This window comes from Haemorhous mexicanus, chromosome 27 (genome assembly GCF_027477595.1).
Source record: "Haemorhous mexicanus isolate bHaeMex1 chromosome 27, bHaeMex1.pri, whole genome shotgun sequence".
In the NCBI taxonomy this organism is placed as follows: domain Eukaryota; kingdom Metazoa; phylum Chordata; class Aves; order Passeriformes; family Fringillidae; genus Haemorhous; species Haemorhous mexicanus.
This window is the reverse complement of record NC_082367.1, coordinates 2,343,026-2,359,611: the sequence shown is the minus strand read 5'-3', so window position 1 is coordinate 2,359,611 and position 16,586 is coordinate 2,343,026. Positions and strand designations below refer to the sequence as shown.

Genomic DNA, 16,586 nt, shown 5'->3' with positions numbered 1-16,586 from the left:
AATGGCTGAGAAATGCTGTGGCCTTGGGAGCGCTGCCCAGGCTGTGGTGGTGGGAATGGCAGCCATGGGAGCATGAGGTGTCCAAGCCCCGAGCCACCCTGCAGCCACTCCTCCTTCCCCATCCCTCCCTGAACACAGTGATAACAGGTGAGCTTTGACCTTAACACCAAAACTAACACAAGGAGGAAAATCCTGGCTGGAAACAGAAAGGTCAGATAGCCACAACCATGGAGGAAACAAGTGCCAGGAGAGACACAGAGAAAATAAACCAATGCTCTTATTTTCATTTCTCTTTTTTGAAAAAGCTACAAATAAATAACAAGAAAAGTTGACAGAGCAATGCAGCCATATGCTGCAATGTGCTGGACTCACCACATTGTGGCTTTCCCAAGGGTACAGCCCTGGGAGCCATGCTGAGTGCCATGGGACTCACTGGGTGTTTCCACATCACCCCTGGTTTCTGCCAGCTCCCTCCAGCTGTCCAAAACAACAGCCTGGGGGGCACAACCAAGGGCACACCAACATGTCCACCTCCCCCCTCATGTCTCTTTAGAGGAGCTGCCCTCAGACAGCAGACTCCACAGCAGCAGCCCCATTCAGGAAGTGCTGCTGTGCTGGCTGGGACAAGGAGAAGTGGGTCTGGGCCAGCCACTGCATCCGCCTGTTCACCAGGTCTGGTTCCAAAAACGAGCGAAACTCCACCTCATCACCCCCTCCATTGGCATCCACCTCGTCGTATCTGCCTTGCTGCCGCACCTGCACGTTGGGGTGCAGCCACTTGTAGTAGGTGACCCTCAGCCCCAGCCCCAGCAGGTAGCAGGGCAGGGCTGCAGAGACCACGGGGAGGAGGTAGGAGTGCTCCTCCTCAGGAGCCCGGCCCCAGAGCCAGGCGAGGCCCAGCAGGGTGCTGTCCACCAGGATGAAGCCGTGGTAGATGATGCTGCGGTGCAGCGTCCTCCCCTGCGCCACGTTGAACCAGCTGAAGTAGAGGATCACAGCCACCATGGCCCGGTACAGCTGCTCGGGGCCGGGGGACTCCATGAAGTCTGTGCCCTGCAGGCTGACCCAGAGGAACATGGCCAGCCACACCAGTGGGAAGTGGACAGCCACGCCGTAGGGCCAGAGCAGGGCGAAGAGCGCGAGCGCCAGGATGCGGGGGCAGATGAGGAAGAGGTTCCAGAGGAAGTAGATGACGGAGGAGCCCAGGCTCAGCTCGTACTTGTCCTGCAGGAAGGAGCGCAGGGACTGGTGGTAGTCCAGCAGAGCCCAGGACACACACAGGAACGCCGTGCCCATCCCCAGGCCTGCAAACACACAGGTGAAAATGCTGAGGGGAGATCAAGGGGTGGCCCGGCCTGGCTCAAACCTCTCCCGGCCCACCACTGCTAAAATGAGTTTTTCCCCCAGCTCACAAAGCAGCTGCTGTCAGGGACCTGCATCTCTCCCCTGGCCTTCTGCCCTCCCTGAGGACAAGGAGGCTGGTGCCTGGCCTTGCTCAGAAGATGAGGAAGAAGTGCTGGGATTGAACAGCTCTGCAGAGCCCATCTCCCAGGCATGGAAGCCCTCAGCCCACACAGGCAGGTGAGTGCTGGCTCCCACATTGCTGGGCTCCCCATTTCCCTGCAGTGACACCAGCTTCCCAGCCTGGGAAGGGCACCACAGTCCCTGCTGTGCTTCACCCACACCAACATCAGCACCTCCCTACTCCCCAGAAGGTGCCTGATTTCTCACCTGACCCTCATCCTCTCCCGGGGCACATAAAAGAATGACCACAGTGGTCCCACAGCTTCACCCTCCCCACCCCAAGCCCAGCATGGTCAATTGGGGAACGTGAGCACAGGACGGGGGTTCACCCTATACTGTGACATGTCAAAGGAAGGAGTGACATGGGAGCAGAATGACACTGCAAGTGTCTTGCTGGGTCCTCCAGCCCCTGAACAGCCTCTCTGATCTCGCCCTCCCAAACCTGCACCCCACAGCCCCCTCCGTTGGCCCCAGTCCCCTCACCCTGGGAGAGCTCAGCCTTGTTTGTCCGCAGGATAATGTAGAGGAGCAGGGTGAGCTGCGGGGTGTTCTCCAGGAAGGTCTCAAAGAGACGCAGCATGCTGATGTCGTGGGAGATGAAGGCCATGTGTCTCTGCTCATCCTCCTCCTCTGCCTTCGCCCAGCACACCCTCCAGCCCACCTTCAGAGCATAGAGGCACCTGTGTGGGGACCAGCTGCTGGTGAGGGGCTACACAAGGCACACACCTTGGTCCCCATGCTGTCCTGACAGCTCAACAAACTCCTGACAGGACAACAAACCCCACTGATCTGTGTCCAAACCCCTCCTTCCCCCTGCCCAAACTACACACCCCAGTAGCCACACGATGCAAGTGTAAAAAACTGAGCATCGACCTCAGCGGACCTGCCTGGATTATTCCTTTCCCCCGCTCGGCCTCGCTGCTCCTCTGAACTGCCGGGGGAGCGCCGAGGCCGGGACCAGGTTTGGGGGCGCTGCTCCGTTTGTCTGGAGGGCAGCGGCACCAGCCCCGGGAGACAGAGCAGAGCCCGAGGGAAACTTCCCCCGCTCCCACCGACACTCCCCACCCGGCTCCAGCCCGGGCGGGGCCGAACCGCTCTGTGCTGGAGCCTCTTGGCCCTCCCGACAGCCGAGGCTCCGCTCGCCCCCATCCCCGGGTGCCAGGAGGGGCCGAGAGGCAGCCGGGGGGAGGCCGGGGCGGAGCGGGGCCCGGCGGCGGGCGGGAAACTCAGTGCGGGGCTGCCGTACCTGAAGAAGAAGCCGAGCTGTAGGAGGTGGAGGGCGGCGAGCAGCGCCGTGGGCACGGCGGGGCGCAGGGCGGGCGGGTCGGACCGCAGCCAGAGCCAGCTGCAGGCCTGGGCGGCGGCTGAGGCGGCGGCGAGCAGCGACAGCGACAGCGCGGCCCAGCCGGGGTGGCCGCGCCGCGCGTACTCCGCCGCCACCCAGCCGTCCATGAACAGGTCCAGGGTGGCCGCCGCCGTCCCCGCCGCCGCCAGCGCCAACTGCAGCGGCCCGAAGCGCGGCGGGGCAGTTCGCGGAGACATCGGGGCCCCGCGGCCCGGCCCGGAACCGGCGGTGGCGGCGCCGGCACGGGCCGGACCCACCCCCGACAGGGCCCGCCCCGGGCAGCGGGACCGCCCAGGGCAGCGGGACCGGCAGCCCCACCCCGGGCCGTGGGACCGCCCAGGGCAGCGGGACCGGCAGCCCCACCCCGGGCCGTGGGACCGCCCAGGGTCTTGTGACTGCCCCGGGCCGTGTGTCCCCCCGGGCAGCCCCACCCCGGGCTGTGTGACCACTCCGGGCCGGCTCAGCCCCGGCTCCGCTCCCGCCGCCGTCGTAGCCCTGGCCCCAGCCATTTATCCAATTACACAACTGTTCTCCTGACTGCAATTCCAATTCATCTTCACTTCCAAAAATCCTCAGGGCTTTTCTTCCTAACAGGCACACCTCCTACAAAAAGGAAATTACAGTACTTTTGGCTTCTAGGTATGCTGGATTCCACAGCCAAACATTCACCTGTTACACACCTACTGCACGATTCAGCCAGAGATGCACCACGGGCTGCAGCTGGGCCACTGAACCCAAGCAGGACCTGGGGACTGGCCCCAGCAGGAGCTCCTGGCAGGGCAGAGCAGAGTCCCTGGGTCTCCCTGCCAGCCCCATGGATGAGCCCACAAGGAACTGCCTTTGCAAAGCTTGGTCCCTTTAGGAGTCCTAGACAACAGAAACTCCATCCTACCCTTGGAGCTCCTACACATCCAGAGCTCACCAGACTGTGAGCCCTCTGAACCGAGCCTTATGTGCACACACTGCTATTCCAGCAGGCCCTGTGTCCCTGGGCATTTAGCAAGCTGCAGTGGAAGGACAGGTCAGCACAGCACTGCACAGCAGAGCAGCTGTTCTGGTGGCAGAAATGGTTCTGGCCCTATCTGGAACACTGATGCATATTGTTTTCTTCAGTAGTACAATTATTTAATTTCTCACTGGCCAGACATTCACTTCAGTTTGAACCTTCAAAAGTAAAAAGCTAAGGAAAAAATAAGAATAGTAAAACCGAAAGTATGAGCTGCTATTTTATCTTCAGGTTTAGTCAAGCAGTTTTCTTCTTCAAGGCAGAGAAGCCTCTAGAGTCATACGCAACACAAGGTGTCCCAAGTAAACATTTTATTGGAAAAGTTCAAAAGCTCTAGTTAACAAGATCAGCTCTAGTACAAATATAGATTTAAGTGCACAAACTAAAAAATAAAAACATCTTCTCATGATTGCTGTACATCAGTGGAAGATTACTCTTGGCTACCCACTTTGTGAAGAAAATGGAATGGAAGCTGATTTAGGAGAAACAGCTCTAGAAATAAAAGACAAATCATAAAGAGGCTAACAGGCACTCTCTAAGGAGCCAAAACAAAGTGAAAGCTCTGAAGCTTTGAGGAGTTCAGTTTTCCCATGTCTGTTTATACTTTCAGTCACATGGTCATAGAATCAGATCCAATTACCAGAACCACACACGTTCTGCTCATCCTTGAATTCCAAGGAGTTGGCATTCACCCAGTAACCAGGACTTCCCACAAAGAGCAAAGGTCACCTTCCATGTAACAGAGCTCAGCAAGGTATCTTGAAATATGGACATTTGCTTGGAACTAAAATCAGGTGGAAGGAACTTTACTCAGCATCTGTTGACTTATAGTGATCATCATCCACCGTGGAGTAGATGTGTCCCTCGCTGCTGAGGAATTCCACAGCTTGCCTTGAAGAAAAACCCCACAGCTGGTAACTACTCAGCAATTAGTTAGCAAAGGGAGGTAAGTCACCACCTTTCTGATTTACAGAATTCCCATTTACAGACCCCATCCCCACAGTTCCCTCCTGGCAGCTGCCCAGGGAAGCTCTTGGTGTCTCTGTCCCATGGGCAGTGTAAGTGACACAAGAAGTTTCTCCAAAGCTATGGCAGTGTGCTCCTCCTGAAGCTCAATCACCACTCTGCACTTCCTAGGTAGTACCCACCAGAGGGGTACTGAACAGGGCTACTGTTCTGTCCCATGCTCCAGAGGGGACAGAACATAAAAAGGTCATGGAAGGTAATGACAACTTTGGTAAGTCTCAAGAAGATGTCATAAGAGACTGTGAAGTAGAATAGAACAGACTATTCCTAGATTTTTATCAGTGTGCAGAGAGCAAGGTAGACCTTGAACAGGAGAAATGCTACAGAGGCACTGCAGTACATAGCCACTGAACTGATCAACAGCTTGTTTTGAAAACAAGGAGCAAAGCAGGGCAGTGAATCTTTCAAAAGCTCTGGCTCCAGTGCTGCTGGGACCACCTGAATTACCCACTCTGATTCACAGGTGAGTGTCTGGGCTTGTCCACTGCCCTCTCTGCCTCTGGAAGGACTGCCTGTGTTCCCACAGCATCCTTCATTTCTACACACTTACTTGATCGTTGACATACTCATACTGTGGAGCTGGAGCTTCAAGTCTTGTAGACTCATCCCCTCTGGGACATGGCAGCTTTTGATCAAGTTCAGCACCTGGATGAGCAAGAACCACAGCAGCTCACATCAGAGGAGTCTCTGCTGCCACTGCTGTGCTCCCAGAAGAGCTGCTGGCACCCACCTGGCTCTGGTGTGCTGTGAGCCCGTTCACTGGCAGGCTGCCACCTCCTCCGTAGCCCCCCATGTCACTTATCCCAGCAGAGGAAAATGACTGTGGCACTCTTGATGCTGACTGGAATTAGGAGAATAAAAGTGCTGTGGTTACCTAGGCTGCAGAGTTAAAGACTTGGTTATTTCTAAGCCAATGAGTTAAAATAGCTTCTTTTGGAAGCAGAGTGCAATACAATCTCTCTGCAAGGAAGCCAGGACTCCTGTTACACCTGCAGTGTTGCCCAGCTTTAAACTCTCCAGCCCCACAATGAGGGAATTTTCCCAGTGAAAGGTGCTCTTGGGGAGGTCACCCAGGAAGGGCCACGATGGAATCAGGGTCTTTGTACATACCATGAGATTTTTTCTGAGGATCATGTGTGCATTGACAATTTCCAGTATGTGTGTAGTAAACTCATTCATATTTTCCAGAGGCATGATCTTAAATGCTACCAAGCTCTTCTTATTCTTTCAGAAGAAAAAAAAAAAACCAAACACAAAACAAAGAAAACAATTTACAGCACAGCAACACGAAGATGCCTAACAGCCAACCCAGCCACTTCCTCCAGGAGTGTGGGACAGCAGTGAGGAGAGAACTTCTCTGCATGCAGCTGATCCAAAACCTTCTGACCTACATCTTGTGCTGGTTTTGGCTGGGGTACAGTAGCATGGGCTGGTTTTTAGTCATTGCTCACCAGCCCTTGCACAGGGCCAAGGGCTTTCCTGCTTCTCACACCAGTATTAAATGGGGAGGGGACAAGGAGCTGTGAGGGTAAACAGCTGGGACCCCCTTGCCCCACAGGAGAACCCAGACCAGCCAGTGTCATGCTCAGTTATAAAACTGGCAAAAGAAGGAGGAAGAAGCACACCTGCCTGCCCATAGAAGTGTGGAATGAATTCCTTGTTTTGCTTTACTTGTTAAACTGCTTTTATCTGAACTCATGGCTTTTCTCACTTTGATCCTTCTGTTTCCCCCCATCCCACTGGGAGCAAGCAAGCAGTGGTGGAGGGATGTGATTTTGAAAGACAATGGAGACAGAGTCACTCCTCTAACCAGCTGGGAATTAACTGCACCTTGCCTTAATGCACATACACCATTATTTGAGTATTTGCACCACATGTGCTATGTGAAGTGCTACAAGTCCTCCAAGACTCAGACACAGGTAACACGACCTTACCTGGAATGACCGAAGGTGACCAGCTACTTTAACATAAGTTCCTGGAGGTACCACAACATTCTCACCTCCTGCCTCCTAAGAGAGAGGGAAAAACTGGTTTGCTGTTTCCTGTTTCCATTTCTCAATTATCACAATAAGGAACTTAGCAAAGCAGGCTCATCTTAAGCAAGTACAAACAATGTGCATTCCTATGTCACACTAAACTTGCAGTAAGGCAGCTGAACTTCCTGCCTGATTACCCTCCCAAAACTGTTCAGCTGAACTCAGCTATACTAAACAGGCAGACAGTCATATACACCACCAGTGATCTCTGCTACAGCAGCATCTCCCTTTGATTTCAGGGACATGCTATCCCTAAAATACTTTCCAGAAAAGCCACACTTTCTGCATTCAAAAAGCTCTGTGAGAAGTAGGGAACTGGTGGTCATCAATGATCCTTACGGGTTCCTTCCAGTTGAAACACTGTATAATTCTCCACCAACTTTCCCCAAAGCGGGGAGAAAAAGCTTTTCTCCACCCACTGCTCCCCAAAGCCGCCAAAGCAGGCTGCTCATAGCAAATCCAGTGCTTACATCAGTATCAACCCACTGCCTGACGTCCATCGGTGCTGCTGTCATGTCGTCCACCTTGTAGAGGATGTTGGTGGGCGCCTTCTCGGCGTGCCGCACGATGCCCACCAGGGTGACCTGCGGCGGAGGAGGAAGGGTCACTCGGGCCGGCCCCGGGTGCGCCCCGCGGGGCCGCGGCCGCCCCGGCGCCCACCTGCGAGATCTCCACGTCGCAGATGCGGAAGGTCTCGTCCACCTGCTCGGCCGCCAGCAGCTGCGACACGGTGCAGGGCACGATGTTCTGCGAGCGGCTCCGCTGCAAGGGCCGGAGGGGCCGTCAGAGCCGGACCCAGGCCCGGCCCCGGGCCCGTCCCGCGGCCCACGCCCGGCCTACCTGCTTCTTCTCCGCCTGGCCGCCGGCAGGCGACCCGAACCCGCCCGGGGATTGCGTGTAGCCGCCCGGGAGCCCCGCGCCGCCCATGTTACCGTACCCGCCATCGAAGTTCCCTACGGGGGGAAGAGAGAGGGACCGTGACGCGGTGGCGGGGACACAGCCCTCTTCCCCAGCGCTGCCGCCATCACGGGAAGCGGCGCCTCTCGGGCCCCGCGGCCCCCAGAAGCGGCGAGCGCGACCCCCGGCCTCACGCACCGTGCCCGCTCCACATGGCGCCGCTCCGGGACCGCCGCCGCCCGCCCGCCGGCCTTTCCGCGCCGCCGCCCGCCGCCCAATCCGGGAGCGCCGCTCTGCCGGCCGGCAGCCAATCGCGTCCCTCCGCCTTCCGGATCTGTCCAATAGGAGGAGGCCGCGGGGAAGCTGCCGCCGCCATTTTGAGAGCGGGTACTGCCCGGCCTGGCATGGATGAGGGGGCGGTGCCCAGGGCCGGGCCCAGGTGAGGGCCGGGCCCAGGTGAGGGCCGGGCCCAGGTGAGGGCCGGGCCCAGGTGAGGGCCGGGCCCAGGTGAGGGCCGGGCCCAGGTGAGGGCCGGGCCCAGGTGAGGGCGGTGGTGTCTGCCATGCCGGCCCCGGGCCAGCTTATGCTGCTGCTCTTGCTGTGCCTGCTGGCCGCGGCTCTGCCCGGTGCGGGCGGCGGCTCCGGGCGGTTCTGGCACCTCACGGACCTGCACTGGGACCCCGGGTACGAGGCGGCGGCGGCAGCGGGGCGGCCGTGCCCCTCGGGCGGCGGTCGGGCCGGGCCCGCCGGGCCGTGGGGCAGCTACCTGTGCGATGCGCCCTGGAGCCTGCTCCGCTCGGCCGCCCGGGCCATGCAGGCCCGCCTGGCCGCGCCGGACTTCGTGCTCTGGACCGGGTGAGAGCGCCGGGCCCGCCTGAGGGACACCGGGGCTGGGCGGGAGAAGGGCAGTGCAGCCCGTACGGAGCTCGTGGTGTGTGTGGCAGGGCTCCTTCCATGGCCCCCGCTTTGGAAAGGAGAGGGCAGAATGCGCCTCGTAATGCAAAACGGGTTGGGAGGAAAGCACAACCCCAGCGAGGGCGCTCGGCACTGGCAAGACGCTTGTGGCAGTGAGGTGACAAAAGGATCACAACTCCCTGTCCGTCCTTTGTGCATCCCGTCCGGCCGTGTGTGATCCCACAGTGAGTCCGAGTAGCCGGAACGCCCAGGGGAAGGAGCTGTGGGCTGTGTGTCCGTGCGTCCAGCCCTGCCGGTCAGAGCAGTGGGAACAGCACGGTAAACCAGCTTGCAGCATTTCTCGGGCTGCGATGAGGCACCTGGAGACTTCAAGAAGGGACAGTTCTGCTTTAGGAGTCAGAGGAACCTCCCCAGTGGAGGATGTTCTCTCCTGGTGTGGTTTCCAGGGGTGGGTCCCCTGTCCTACGGGAGGCCTCAACAGCACTTACAGATGGTAAAACCTTTATTTTGCATGGTGATTGTGTATCCTTCTTCTGATAATGCAGCCTCAACTTGCTGTTACCTCCAATTCCAGTCTGCAGGGCTGTTGCTTGTCCCATGTTTTCATTTTCTGTCCCTGCAGATGCCTGTTCCTACTTAAATGCAGTTATTGGTTCTTTTGACCTTATGTTGAGTATTCTTTTTCCCCTCAAGCAATTTTCCTCAGTCCTCTGACATGATCTTGAATGTTCTCCTTTCTCTCCAGTGGGCTTGTGGGCAGCCCAGCATCACCTACAAATGCCATAAGCATGTTATTGCAAACACAGACATGGAGCAGCCCTGGACTGCTGCCTTATAGAGGCATTTCCTTGTTTCATGGTGATCACAGCTGTGCAAACAGCTCTGCTTCATTACTGCAGACCAGATGCCCTCAGATTGCAAAGTGCTGACCCTTGCAGTGTTTCCAGCAGCTTTAGTGCCTGTGACACACCCTGAAGCAGAGTGCACATGGGTTTTAAGGTGAGGTGAATCCTGGAATCACAGAATATCCTGAGCTGCAGGGGACCCACAAGGATAATGAATTCCAAATCCTGGCCCTTCACAGACACCCCAACAATCCCACCCTGTGCATCCCTGAGAGTGTTGTCTGAACACTTGTTGGCTCTGGCAAGTTTGCAGTGGAGCTCATTTTCCCTGTGAGCAATTTCTTGAAACTTCCTCATTGTCTTGGCCTGTCAACATAGCACTGACTTCTGCACCCAAAAGCTTAAACTCTCTCTTCTAGGAGGCTCAGAGAGGAGTTGGCAGGTTTCTCTGCCTTGCTCATCGCTGTAAGCACAGGCCCTGTTAGTCCCAGACAGTGACTGTGCTGCTTCTCTTTTTCTAGAGATGACACTCCCCATGTCCCCAATGAGCAGCTTGGAGAGGAAAAGGTTCTGCACATAATAGCAAATCTGACTTCTCTGATAAGAGAGACATTTCCAGGTGGGATTTGAGGGGGTGAGAAGGGGAGAGGGGCATAGAGACCTATGGGAAGGGTTAACCAGGATGGAGAAATGACAGAATTGGGACGGGGAAGGGCACAGAAGGGGCTGTGGTCACTGGGACTTCTTTGGCAGCCTCAATTCTGCTGTGCCACACAGGATTGATGCACACTCATGTTTCAGGTTAGCTCACTCAGGAGAGAGGAAAAGAAAGGTTTCTGTCATTAGTAATAAAGGCAGAAAAGGCTGCAGGATACCCTCAGACATAACCTGTGTCAGCAGGGGGCAAGGAGCCTTACTGCTGGTGACAGCTCAGTCACTTGGCTGTGGGTGGCATGTCCCAAGGGCGGCTCAGAGCTGTGTGGTGCCCTGGGGCAGAGGGTGGCTGGCCTTGGCTAAGCTCTCTTCCCAAGGCTGGGAATACCTCAGGGAGCTCAGAGGGGGCTCTGCAGCCCTGACCTCCCTCCCCTGTCCCCTCTGCAGCCCTGACCTCCCTCCCCTGTCCCCTCTGCAGCCCTGACCTCCCTCCCCTGTGCCTCCTTGGCTCTGCCCCCAGGTACCAAGGTCTATGCAGCGATGGGCAATCATGACTTCCACCCCAAGAATCAGTTTCCTGGGAAGGAGCACAGGATCTACAACCAAACAGCAGAGCTGTGGCGGCCCTGGCTGAGTGATGCCTCCCTTCCTCTCTTCAGAGCAGGTCTGGCACCACTGGCTCGTGTTCAGAGCATGCTGGGGATATCAGGAGGGGTAGGAGAATACCATGAACAATTTTCCTTGCTTCTATGCTCAGAGCAGCAGTATTCAGAGAGGATTTGCAGAGGTAGGGCCCAATTTAATGCTGATTTGTCTTGGAGCTCTGCTTGCAAGAGGATAAATTATTTTATACTTTAGTCTCTTCTGCCATTGCCAAGCTACTGGAAAGAATGCAGAGTGGTAACCTGCAGAGGGAGGAAAAATATCTTTAAAGGTAGCAGCTGGTGCTGGGGCTCTCCAGAGCCACCCAGCTCCTGGTGCTGCCCATTGTACCCATTCAGGTCTCCCTTCACTGGGAGAGGCACAGGAATGGCAAGAGACACACAGGGAAGAGTCACTCCAAATCCTCATCCTGGAGAGCTCAGGGCACTGTCCCAGGCAGTGACCCTGCTGTGGCTGTTGCTAAGGAGAGCAGAGAGAGGGGGAAACAAAGGGATCTGGGATCACAGCCACCAGTGTGAGCAGATCTCCAGCTCTTCCTCTGTTGGTTGCATTTTTAAGGAGCTTTCTACAGCGAGAAGCTGCCTGGCCCAGGGATGAGGGGGCGGATGGTTGTCCTCAACACCAACCTCTACTATGACCAGAATGATGAGACAGCTGCTGAGGAGGATCCTGGGGGGCAGTTCCAGTGGCTGGAAGAAACACTGACCAATGCCTCTAGAGCAGATGAAATGGTATTAAAAGGACTGAATAAACAACCTGGGCTTCTCCCCAGCATGGAAGCTCTTCCTGCTCTGCTCCCTCTGGGTGCAGCTGCAGCTGGCTGGTGCTCCATGGGTGGTGTGGGCTCTGTGCTCAGGGCAGCTCTCGCTTCTCTAGGTCTACATTGTGGGGCACGTCCCTCCTGGCTTCTTTGAGAAGAAACGGGGCAAGCCCTGGTTCCGGAGGGGCTTCAACGAGCGCTACCTGGGAATTGTGCAGAGGCACCACGCGGTGATCGCTGCCCAGTTCTTTGGGCACCATCACACAGACAGCTTTCGCATGTTCTACAGCCACACAGGTGCCTGCTCTGGTCACCCAGGCGCTTGTGTGACAGCTCTGACAGCTCTCAGAATCACTGTCCAGGAGAGGTTTTAGTGGCTGTTGGCTGGAAGAGGCTAAGAGGCCAGCAAAAGTATCTGACATGCTTTGGGCAGCAAGAGGCAACAGTGGTTCTCATCTCTACCCCCAGTCTGTAGCTCCTGCCCTCCTTCCTATTCACCCTCAAATATTGCTGTTTCCCCTCAATGCCTGGCAGCTTCTTGCCTCTTCTGTCTTGAGAGCTTTGGGCATTGCTGAGGGAGCAGTGCTGAATCTCTGTGTGTGTGGGGTGCTCTGGGTGAACACATTTGCTGAGTGTGGTTCTCTGGCCACCCTCACTGCAGGAGCCTTTGGCAGCATTGCAGAGCCCATTGCTGGCTGCAGCAGCCCTGTGCTCAGTCCCCAGTGTTGTTCCACGTGTTAATCTTTGTGTGTGGGGTGGTACAGGGAGCTGGGGACAAAGGTGCTGTCAGCAATGCAGTCTGCTCTAGGTGCTCTCTGTGATGGGGACAGGGTGTGGGACAAGCCATGGTCTCCAGTCACAGTTTGCTTTGCATTTCTGTGCAGGTACTCCAATCAATGTCATGTTCCTGGCCCCTGGAGTGACTCCCTGGAAAACAACATTACCTGGAGTGAGCAATGGAGCCAACAACCCTGCGATTCGGGTGATCGACTACGATCAGGACACCCTGCAGGTCTTGGTAGGGACCCCTGTGTGCACCACACTGCAGCTCCAGAACAACTGTAATTCCCCCTCTAGTCAGAACAGGATTTCTCAGTCCACAGAAGCTAAATGGCTGTGTGGGAGAGGACTCTGACCCAGGATATTTCAGCCTTGTGTCTGGCACAAAGATTTAGTTGGAGTTGAATGAAGCATGGCCCTGGCAGCCAGTGCATCCTGCTGGGATGAGTTCCCTGGGCAGGGTCAGACAGTTTTTGTGGTGTTCTTCATGTCCTTAGTGAGTTTCATTTGACACTTGCTTTACTCCCCAGATAATATGGATCACAGAACTACTCTTTAAGTAACAACAGACTTGTCAGACCCTCTCCAAAACCTTTAAACCATCTGAAAAATTATCTGTGTCCCTCTGAATTGAAGTGAATTGTGGGGGCAGCTTCTGTTTCCCATCTCTTGTTTGCCAAGAGGTGGAGGATGGGTGCTTATGCCCTCCTTTGTAGTGGATGAAGCTGTCTATAGTTGCTCTGTTTACATGTTTATAGCATAGAAGTGAATGCTAAGATATGTTGTGCAAGGCTGGGGAGTCAGTGAAGCAGAGAGAAAAAGGGCAAGAGACTGACAACAGCTGTGAAAAACTTGATTCTTCAGTTTGTTCACAGTTGAGAAGTTATCTTTGCTCAGTAACACTCATGTAGCCCTTGCTTCTGCTGGGCAGTGTTGATAGTAACTGACTGATGTCTGAGCAGGCCAGGCTCAAAGCTTCTGATGTTTGGAGGTCAAAGTCAAGCAGAGCAAAGCCACCCCTTCACCCCTTAGGAAACAGGCTCTGTTTGGGGTGGGTTCTGGGGGCTCTCACCTGAGGTGTCCCCTGGGTAGGAAGCCCCATCAAGTGCAGCTGAGCCCTTGGGGTGGGGGCCAAACCTGACCCAGTGTCTCACCCAGGGCCAATCTTGTCCTGATGTCCCCCAGTTCTGTTTTTCTCTCTCTCAGGATATGGTGACTTACTACTTGAACCTTACTCGTGCCAACACGATGGCCTCAGCACGGCAGGAAGAGTTCCCCGAGTGGGAGGAAGAGTACAGGCTGACAGAAGCCTTCCAGGTCCCTGATGGCTCTGCAGGCTCCATGCAGACAGTGCTGGAGAGGATCTCCAGGGACCCCCACTACTTGCAGCTGTACTACGAGTTTAACTCTGCCAGGTATGACCTGGAGCAGTGCCAGCAGGAATGCCGTGTGGATCACCTGTGTGCCATCAGGGAAGTCGATTTTCTAAAGTATGATGAGTGTGTGAAAACCAACAGCTCTGCCTCTGCTGCCAGCAGTGTTTGGCTTTTGGTTTTCTGCATGTTCATAGGTTTTCTCAGTCCTCAGCCAGTGCTGTGATGGCCAAGAGCAAGAGAAAAGGAGGAGGGCATGAGATCACACTACACTGCATGTGAATTGGTGGTTTTGGCATTGAGAACTTGCTTGGAAAACAGGACAAAATTGTCAATGTTTACTAAAAGCCCTGTGATTTGAAATTTTCTAGAGAAGCTTGATGTGTGAAGAGCAATGTTTTTGAGAGCCCTGTTGAGCCAAAGTGACTGCAAGAAGGAGTGTCTCCCCTCTGCTAGGACTGCTGGGGCAGCCCCACAAATCAGATGAAGACCAGGCCTCCCCGTGGACATAACTGGCAAAGGGTGAGGGTAGGGAGCTGCCACATGTTCCAGAGGCTGCTGCCAGCATTCCTTATTTTGGCACACACTTCTGCACAGCTGGTGACTCAGGAAGTCTTGTGGTGGCTTTGCTCCACAGCAGCCTGTGGCTGTTGAGCAAAGCAAGGTGGGCTGGGGTGACAGCCCAGAGAGGCCAGGGCAGGCTGCAGATCCAGTGACAGGGGATGGTGCCTCAGCCTGCCCAAGGCCTCACTCTGGCAGAGGAGCAGGCTGAACAATGAGAGCAGCAGAGCTGGGCTGTGGAGGATTATGCCAGAACCAGATAAAACTCGACTCGGACAACAAAAGCAACCACTGTTCAAAATCCACTGTTAAGTGTCACTTGTGTACCAAAGTGCAGCACGAGGCAGCAGAGCAGGTCACAAGCAAAGCAGCTGGGGCAGCTTTAGGAGCTGCAGCCTGAGGCAGCCCAAGGCCAAGGCCTGCAGGGAGAAGGGCACTTGGCCATGGCAGGATCCCCCCCTGAGCCACAGCACGTCAGGCAGGCTCAGCTGTACCAGTGCAGACTGGAACCAACACACTACACTCTCCAACCTGGCAAAATCTGCATTTAATTTACAACATAGTAAAGGTTACAGGTAAAAAGCTCAACAGAAGTGTGAAAAGGCCTATTACATATTACACAAGTGTACAAATGTCTGTACAAAGCCCCTCGATGTTCCTGTCCCCTCGTGGCCAGCTGTGGCCCCTGAGCTCTGAAATAATAAGAGCTGATTCAGAGTCTGAGAGGAGAAGAGCTTTAAAAAACGAGCAGTGAAGTTTCCCTTGTCAAGAAAAATCTTGCAAAGAGCCACTTGCAAAAAAAATTCCAAAAACCCCCCACCCCAACCCTCTTCCCCCCAAAATAAAACAAAACAAAAAAAAAAAAAAAAAAAAGAAGGAAACCTGCTCAACTTTTGTTTGTCCTGACTAGTCTTACTCTAAAGAGTTGCCTTAGAAAGCAACTGGCTGGGAAATGAAAATCTTAGAGGCCAGACTAAAGAGGAAGATTCTGAGTTATTGTGGGAGCACTGGGAAGCAGAACAAATGCCCAACAGCTGAACCATCAATGGCAACTTAAACACAGAGCAGCACAGCTGGATCATGGAGCAGGTGCTGAATCCACACAAGGAACAGTCTGAGCTGGATGTGATGGCGTGGGGAGGGAACAGAGCAGTCTCTAAAGCCATGGCTCTTGTGAGCTGGGCAGCTGCCTGCTGGCACCTCAGGGACATGATAGAAGCAATCACTGCAGAGCAGAACTCACAGATTTTGGGGCATCTCTCTGAAATGGGTCTGGTGCATCCAGCATCCCAGCTCCCTGGAACACAGCCCTGATCCAGCACCATCCCAGCTCCCTGGAACACAGCCCTGATCCAGCACCATCCCAGCTCCCTGGAGCACAGCCCTGATCCAGCACCATCCCAGCTCCCTGGAACACAGCCCTGATCCAGCACCATCCCATCTCCCTGGGACACAGCCCTGATCCAGCACCACCCCATCTCACTGGGACACAGCCCTGATCCAGCACCATCCCAGCTCCCTGGAGCACAGCACTGATCCAGCACCATCCCAGCTCCCTGGAACACAGCCCAGCCCCAAGAACCTGGCACCACCTCCCCAAGCAGCTGCAGTCCTGCACACAGTGAACAGCCAGGTACATGCTCTCATTTCAGTGCACATTTCCTGGATCCCCCAAACAGCAAAGGAATTTGTAGCTGAACTGCATTAGAGTGTGTACAAAAATCCAGAATAAACTTAAGAATAATAAAGCTCTGGCTTTACCTTGCATAAAGTACAGCCACAATACTTCTGAGTATGTGAATAATTTTCAAATATCAACCCAAGGAACTAAAGGGCTTGAGCAACAACCCAAGTCCACTGAGAATTCCTATTCTGGCTCTCAGTAGCACTCAACTCTCACCTGCAGTTCCCAGCAGCTAAAATATTAGTGTGTGGGGAACACGCCAGTCCTCCCAGCTTTTTGTCTTGATGAATCTCATATACTCTAAACTTAAAAGTTCCATTTGCAAATAAAAATGAAACTAAAGTTACAGGAGCCACCAAGTCTAACAGAAACTCCACTGTGTTAACTTCACCCTGAGTTATCCAGGGGAGTCACAATGGCACAGTGCAGGCAGTGCCTGATCCTGTTGGATGCCCTGTTTGCACCCTGTATCCATCCCACAGACCCCATTCTGCAGCACTGGAACAAAGCTAAGGAA

General features: G+C 55.0%; 3 protein-coding genes across 4 annotated transcripts; 1 reads left to right on the top strand and 2 right to left on the bottom strand.

The window, feature by feature from the left end:
• Nucleotides 1–259: 259 nt before the first annotated feature.
• XKR8 (XK related 8) lies at nucleotides 260–3,132 on the bottom strand. The gene is made up of 3 exons (XM_059868791.1): nucleotides 2,771–3,132; nucleotides 2,008–2,204; nucleotides 260–1,304 (listed from the first exon to the last, which is right to left on the bottom strand). Exons 1-3 carry the CDS (start codon nucleotides 3,064–3,066, stop codon nucleotides 565–567), a joined length of 1,233 nt encoding a protein of 410 aa, XP_059724774.1. The 5' UTR covers nucleotides 3,067–3,132; the 3' UTR covers nucleotides 260–564.
• A 1,039-nt stretch (nucleotides 3,133–4,171) lies between these two features.
• On the bottom strand, nucleotides 4,172–8,126 carry RPA2 (replication protein A2). Its single transcript, XM_059868749.1, has 9 exons — nucleotides 8,033–8,126; nucleotides 7,778–7,890; nucleotides 7,598–7,699; nucleotides 7,408–7,521; nucleotides 6,836–6,910; nucleotides 6,012–6,125; nucleotides 5,632–5,742; nucleotides 5,452–5,546; nucleotides 4,172–4,766 (listed from the first exon to the last, which is right to left on the bottom strand). Exons 1-9 carry the CDS (start codon nucleotides 8,046–8,048, stop codon nucleotides 4,682–4,684), a joined length of 825 nt encoding a protein of 274 aa, XP_059724732.1. The 5' UTR covers nucleotides 8,049–8,126; the 3' UTR covers nucleotides 4,172–4,681.
• Nucleotides 8,127–8,367: 241 nt separating this feature from the next.
• Nucleotides 8,368–16,156, top strand: SMPDL3B (sphingomyelin phosphodiesterase acid like 3B). 2 transcript variants are annotated; one of them, XM_059868841.1, is made up of 7 exons: nucleotides 8,368–8,689; nucleotides 10,116–10,213; nucleotides 10,769–10,912; nucleotides 11,470–11,642; nucleotides 11,788–11,968; nucleotides 12,556–12,689; nucleotides 13,658–16,156. In XM_059868841.1, the coding sequence occupies exons 1-7, from the start codon at nucleotides 8,397–8,399 to the stop codon at nucleotides 14,048–14,050; spliced, it is 1,416 nt and encodes a 471-aa protein (XP_059724824.1). In that variant the 5' UTR covers nucleotides 8,368–8,396; the 3' UTR covers nucleotides 14,051–16,156. The 2 variants fall into 2 exon arrangements, with proteins under 2 accessions (XP_059724824.1, XP_059724825.1); XM_059868842.1 differs by lacking the exon at nucleotides 8,368–8,689 and adding an exon at nucleotides 8,721–9,242.
• Nucleotides 16,157–16,586: the final 430 nt, after the last annotated feature.

Coding starts and splice junctions, on each gene's coding strand:
- XKR8 (XM_059868791.1), bottom strand. CDS start 3,066: ATGTCTCCGCGAACTGCCCCGCCGCGCTTCGGGCCGCTGCAGTTGGCG. Junction 2,205..2,770: donor CAGCTCGGCTTCTTCTTCAG/GTACGGCAGCCC, acceptor GTCCCCACACAG/GTGCCTCTATGCTCTGAAGG. Junction 1,305..2,007: donor CAAGGCTGAGCTCTCCCAGG/GTGAGGGGACTG, acceptor GTGTGTTTGCAG/GCCTGGGGATGGGCACGGCG.
- RPA2 (XM_059868749.1), bottom strand. Junction 7,700..7,777: donor GCCAGGCGGAGAAGAAGCAG/GTAGGCCGGGCG, acceptor CGGCCCTTGCAG/CGGAGCCGCTCGCAGAACAT. Junction 5,547..5,631: donor TCACAGCACACCAGAGCCAG/GTGGGTGCCAGC, acceptor TTGCTCATCCAG/GTGCTGAACTTGATCAAAAG.
- SMPDL3B (XM_059868841.1), top strand. CDS start 8,397: ATGCCGGCCCCGGGCCAGCTTATGCTGCTGCTCTTGCTGTGCCTGCTG. Junction 10,913..11,469: donor CCTTCCTCTCTTCAGAGCAG/GTCTGGCACCAC, acceptor TGCATTTTTAAG/GAGCTTTCTACAGCGAGAAG. Junction 11,969..12,555: donor CATGTTCTACAGCCACACAG/GTGCCTGCTCTG, acceptor ATTTCTGTGCAG/GTACTCCAATCAATGTCATG.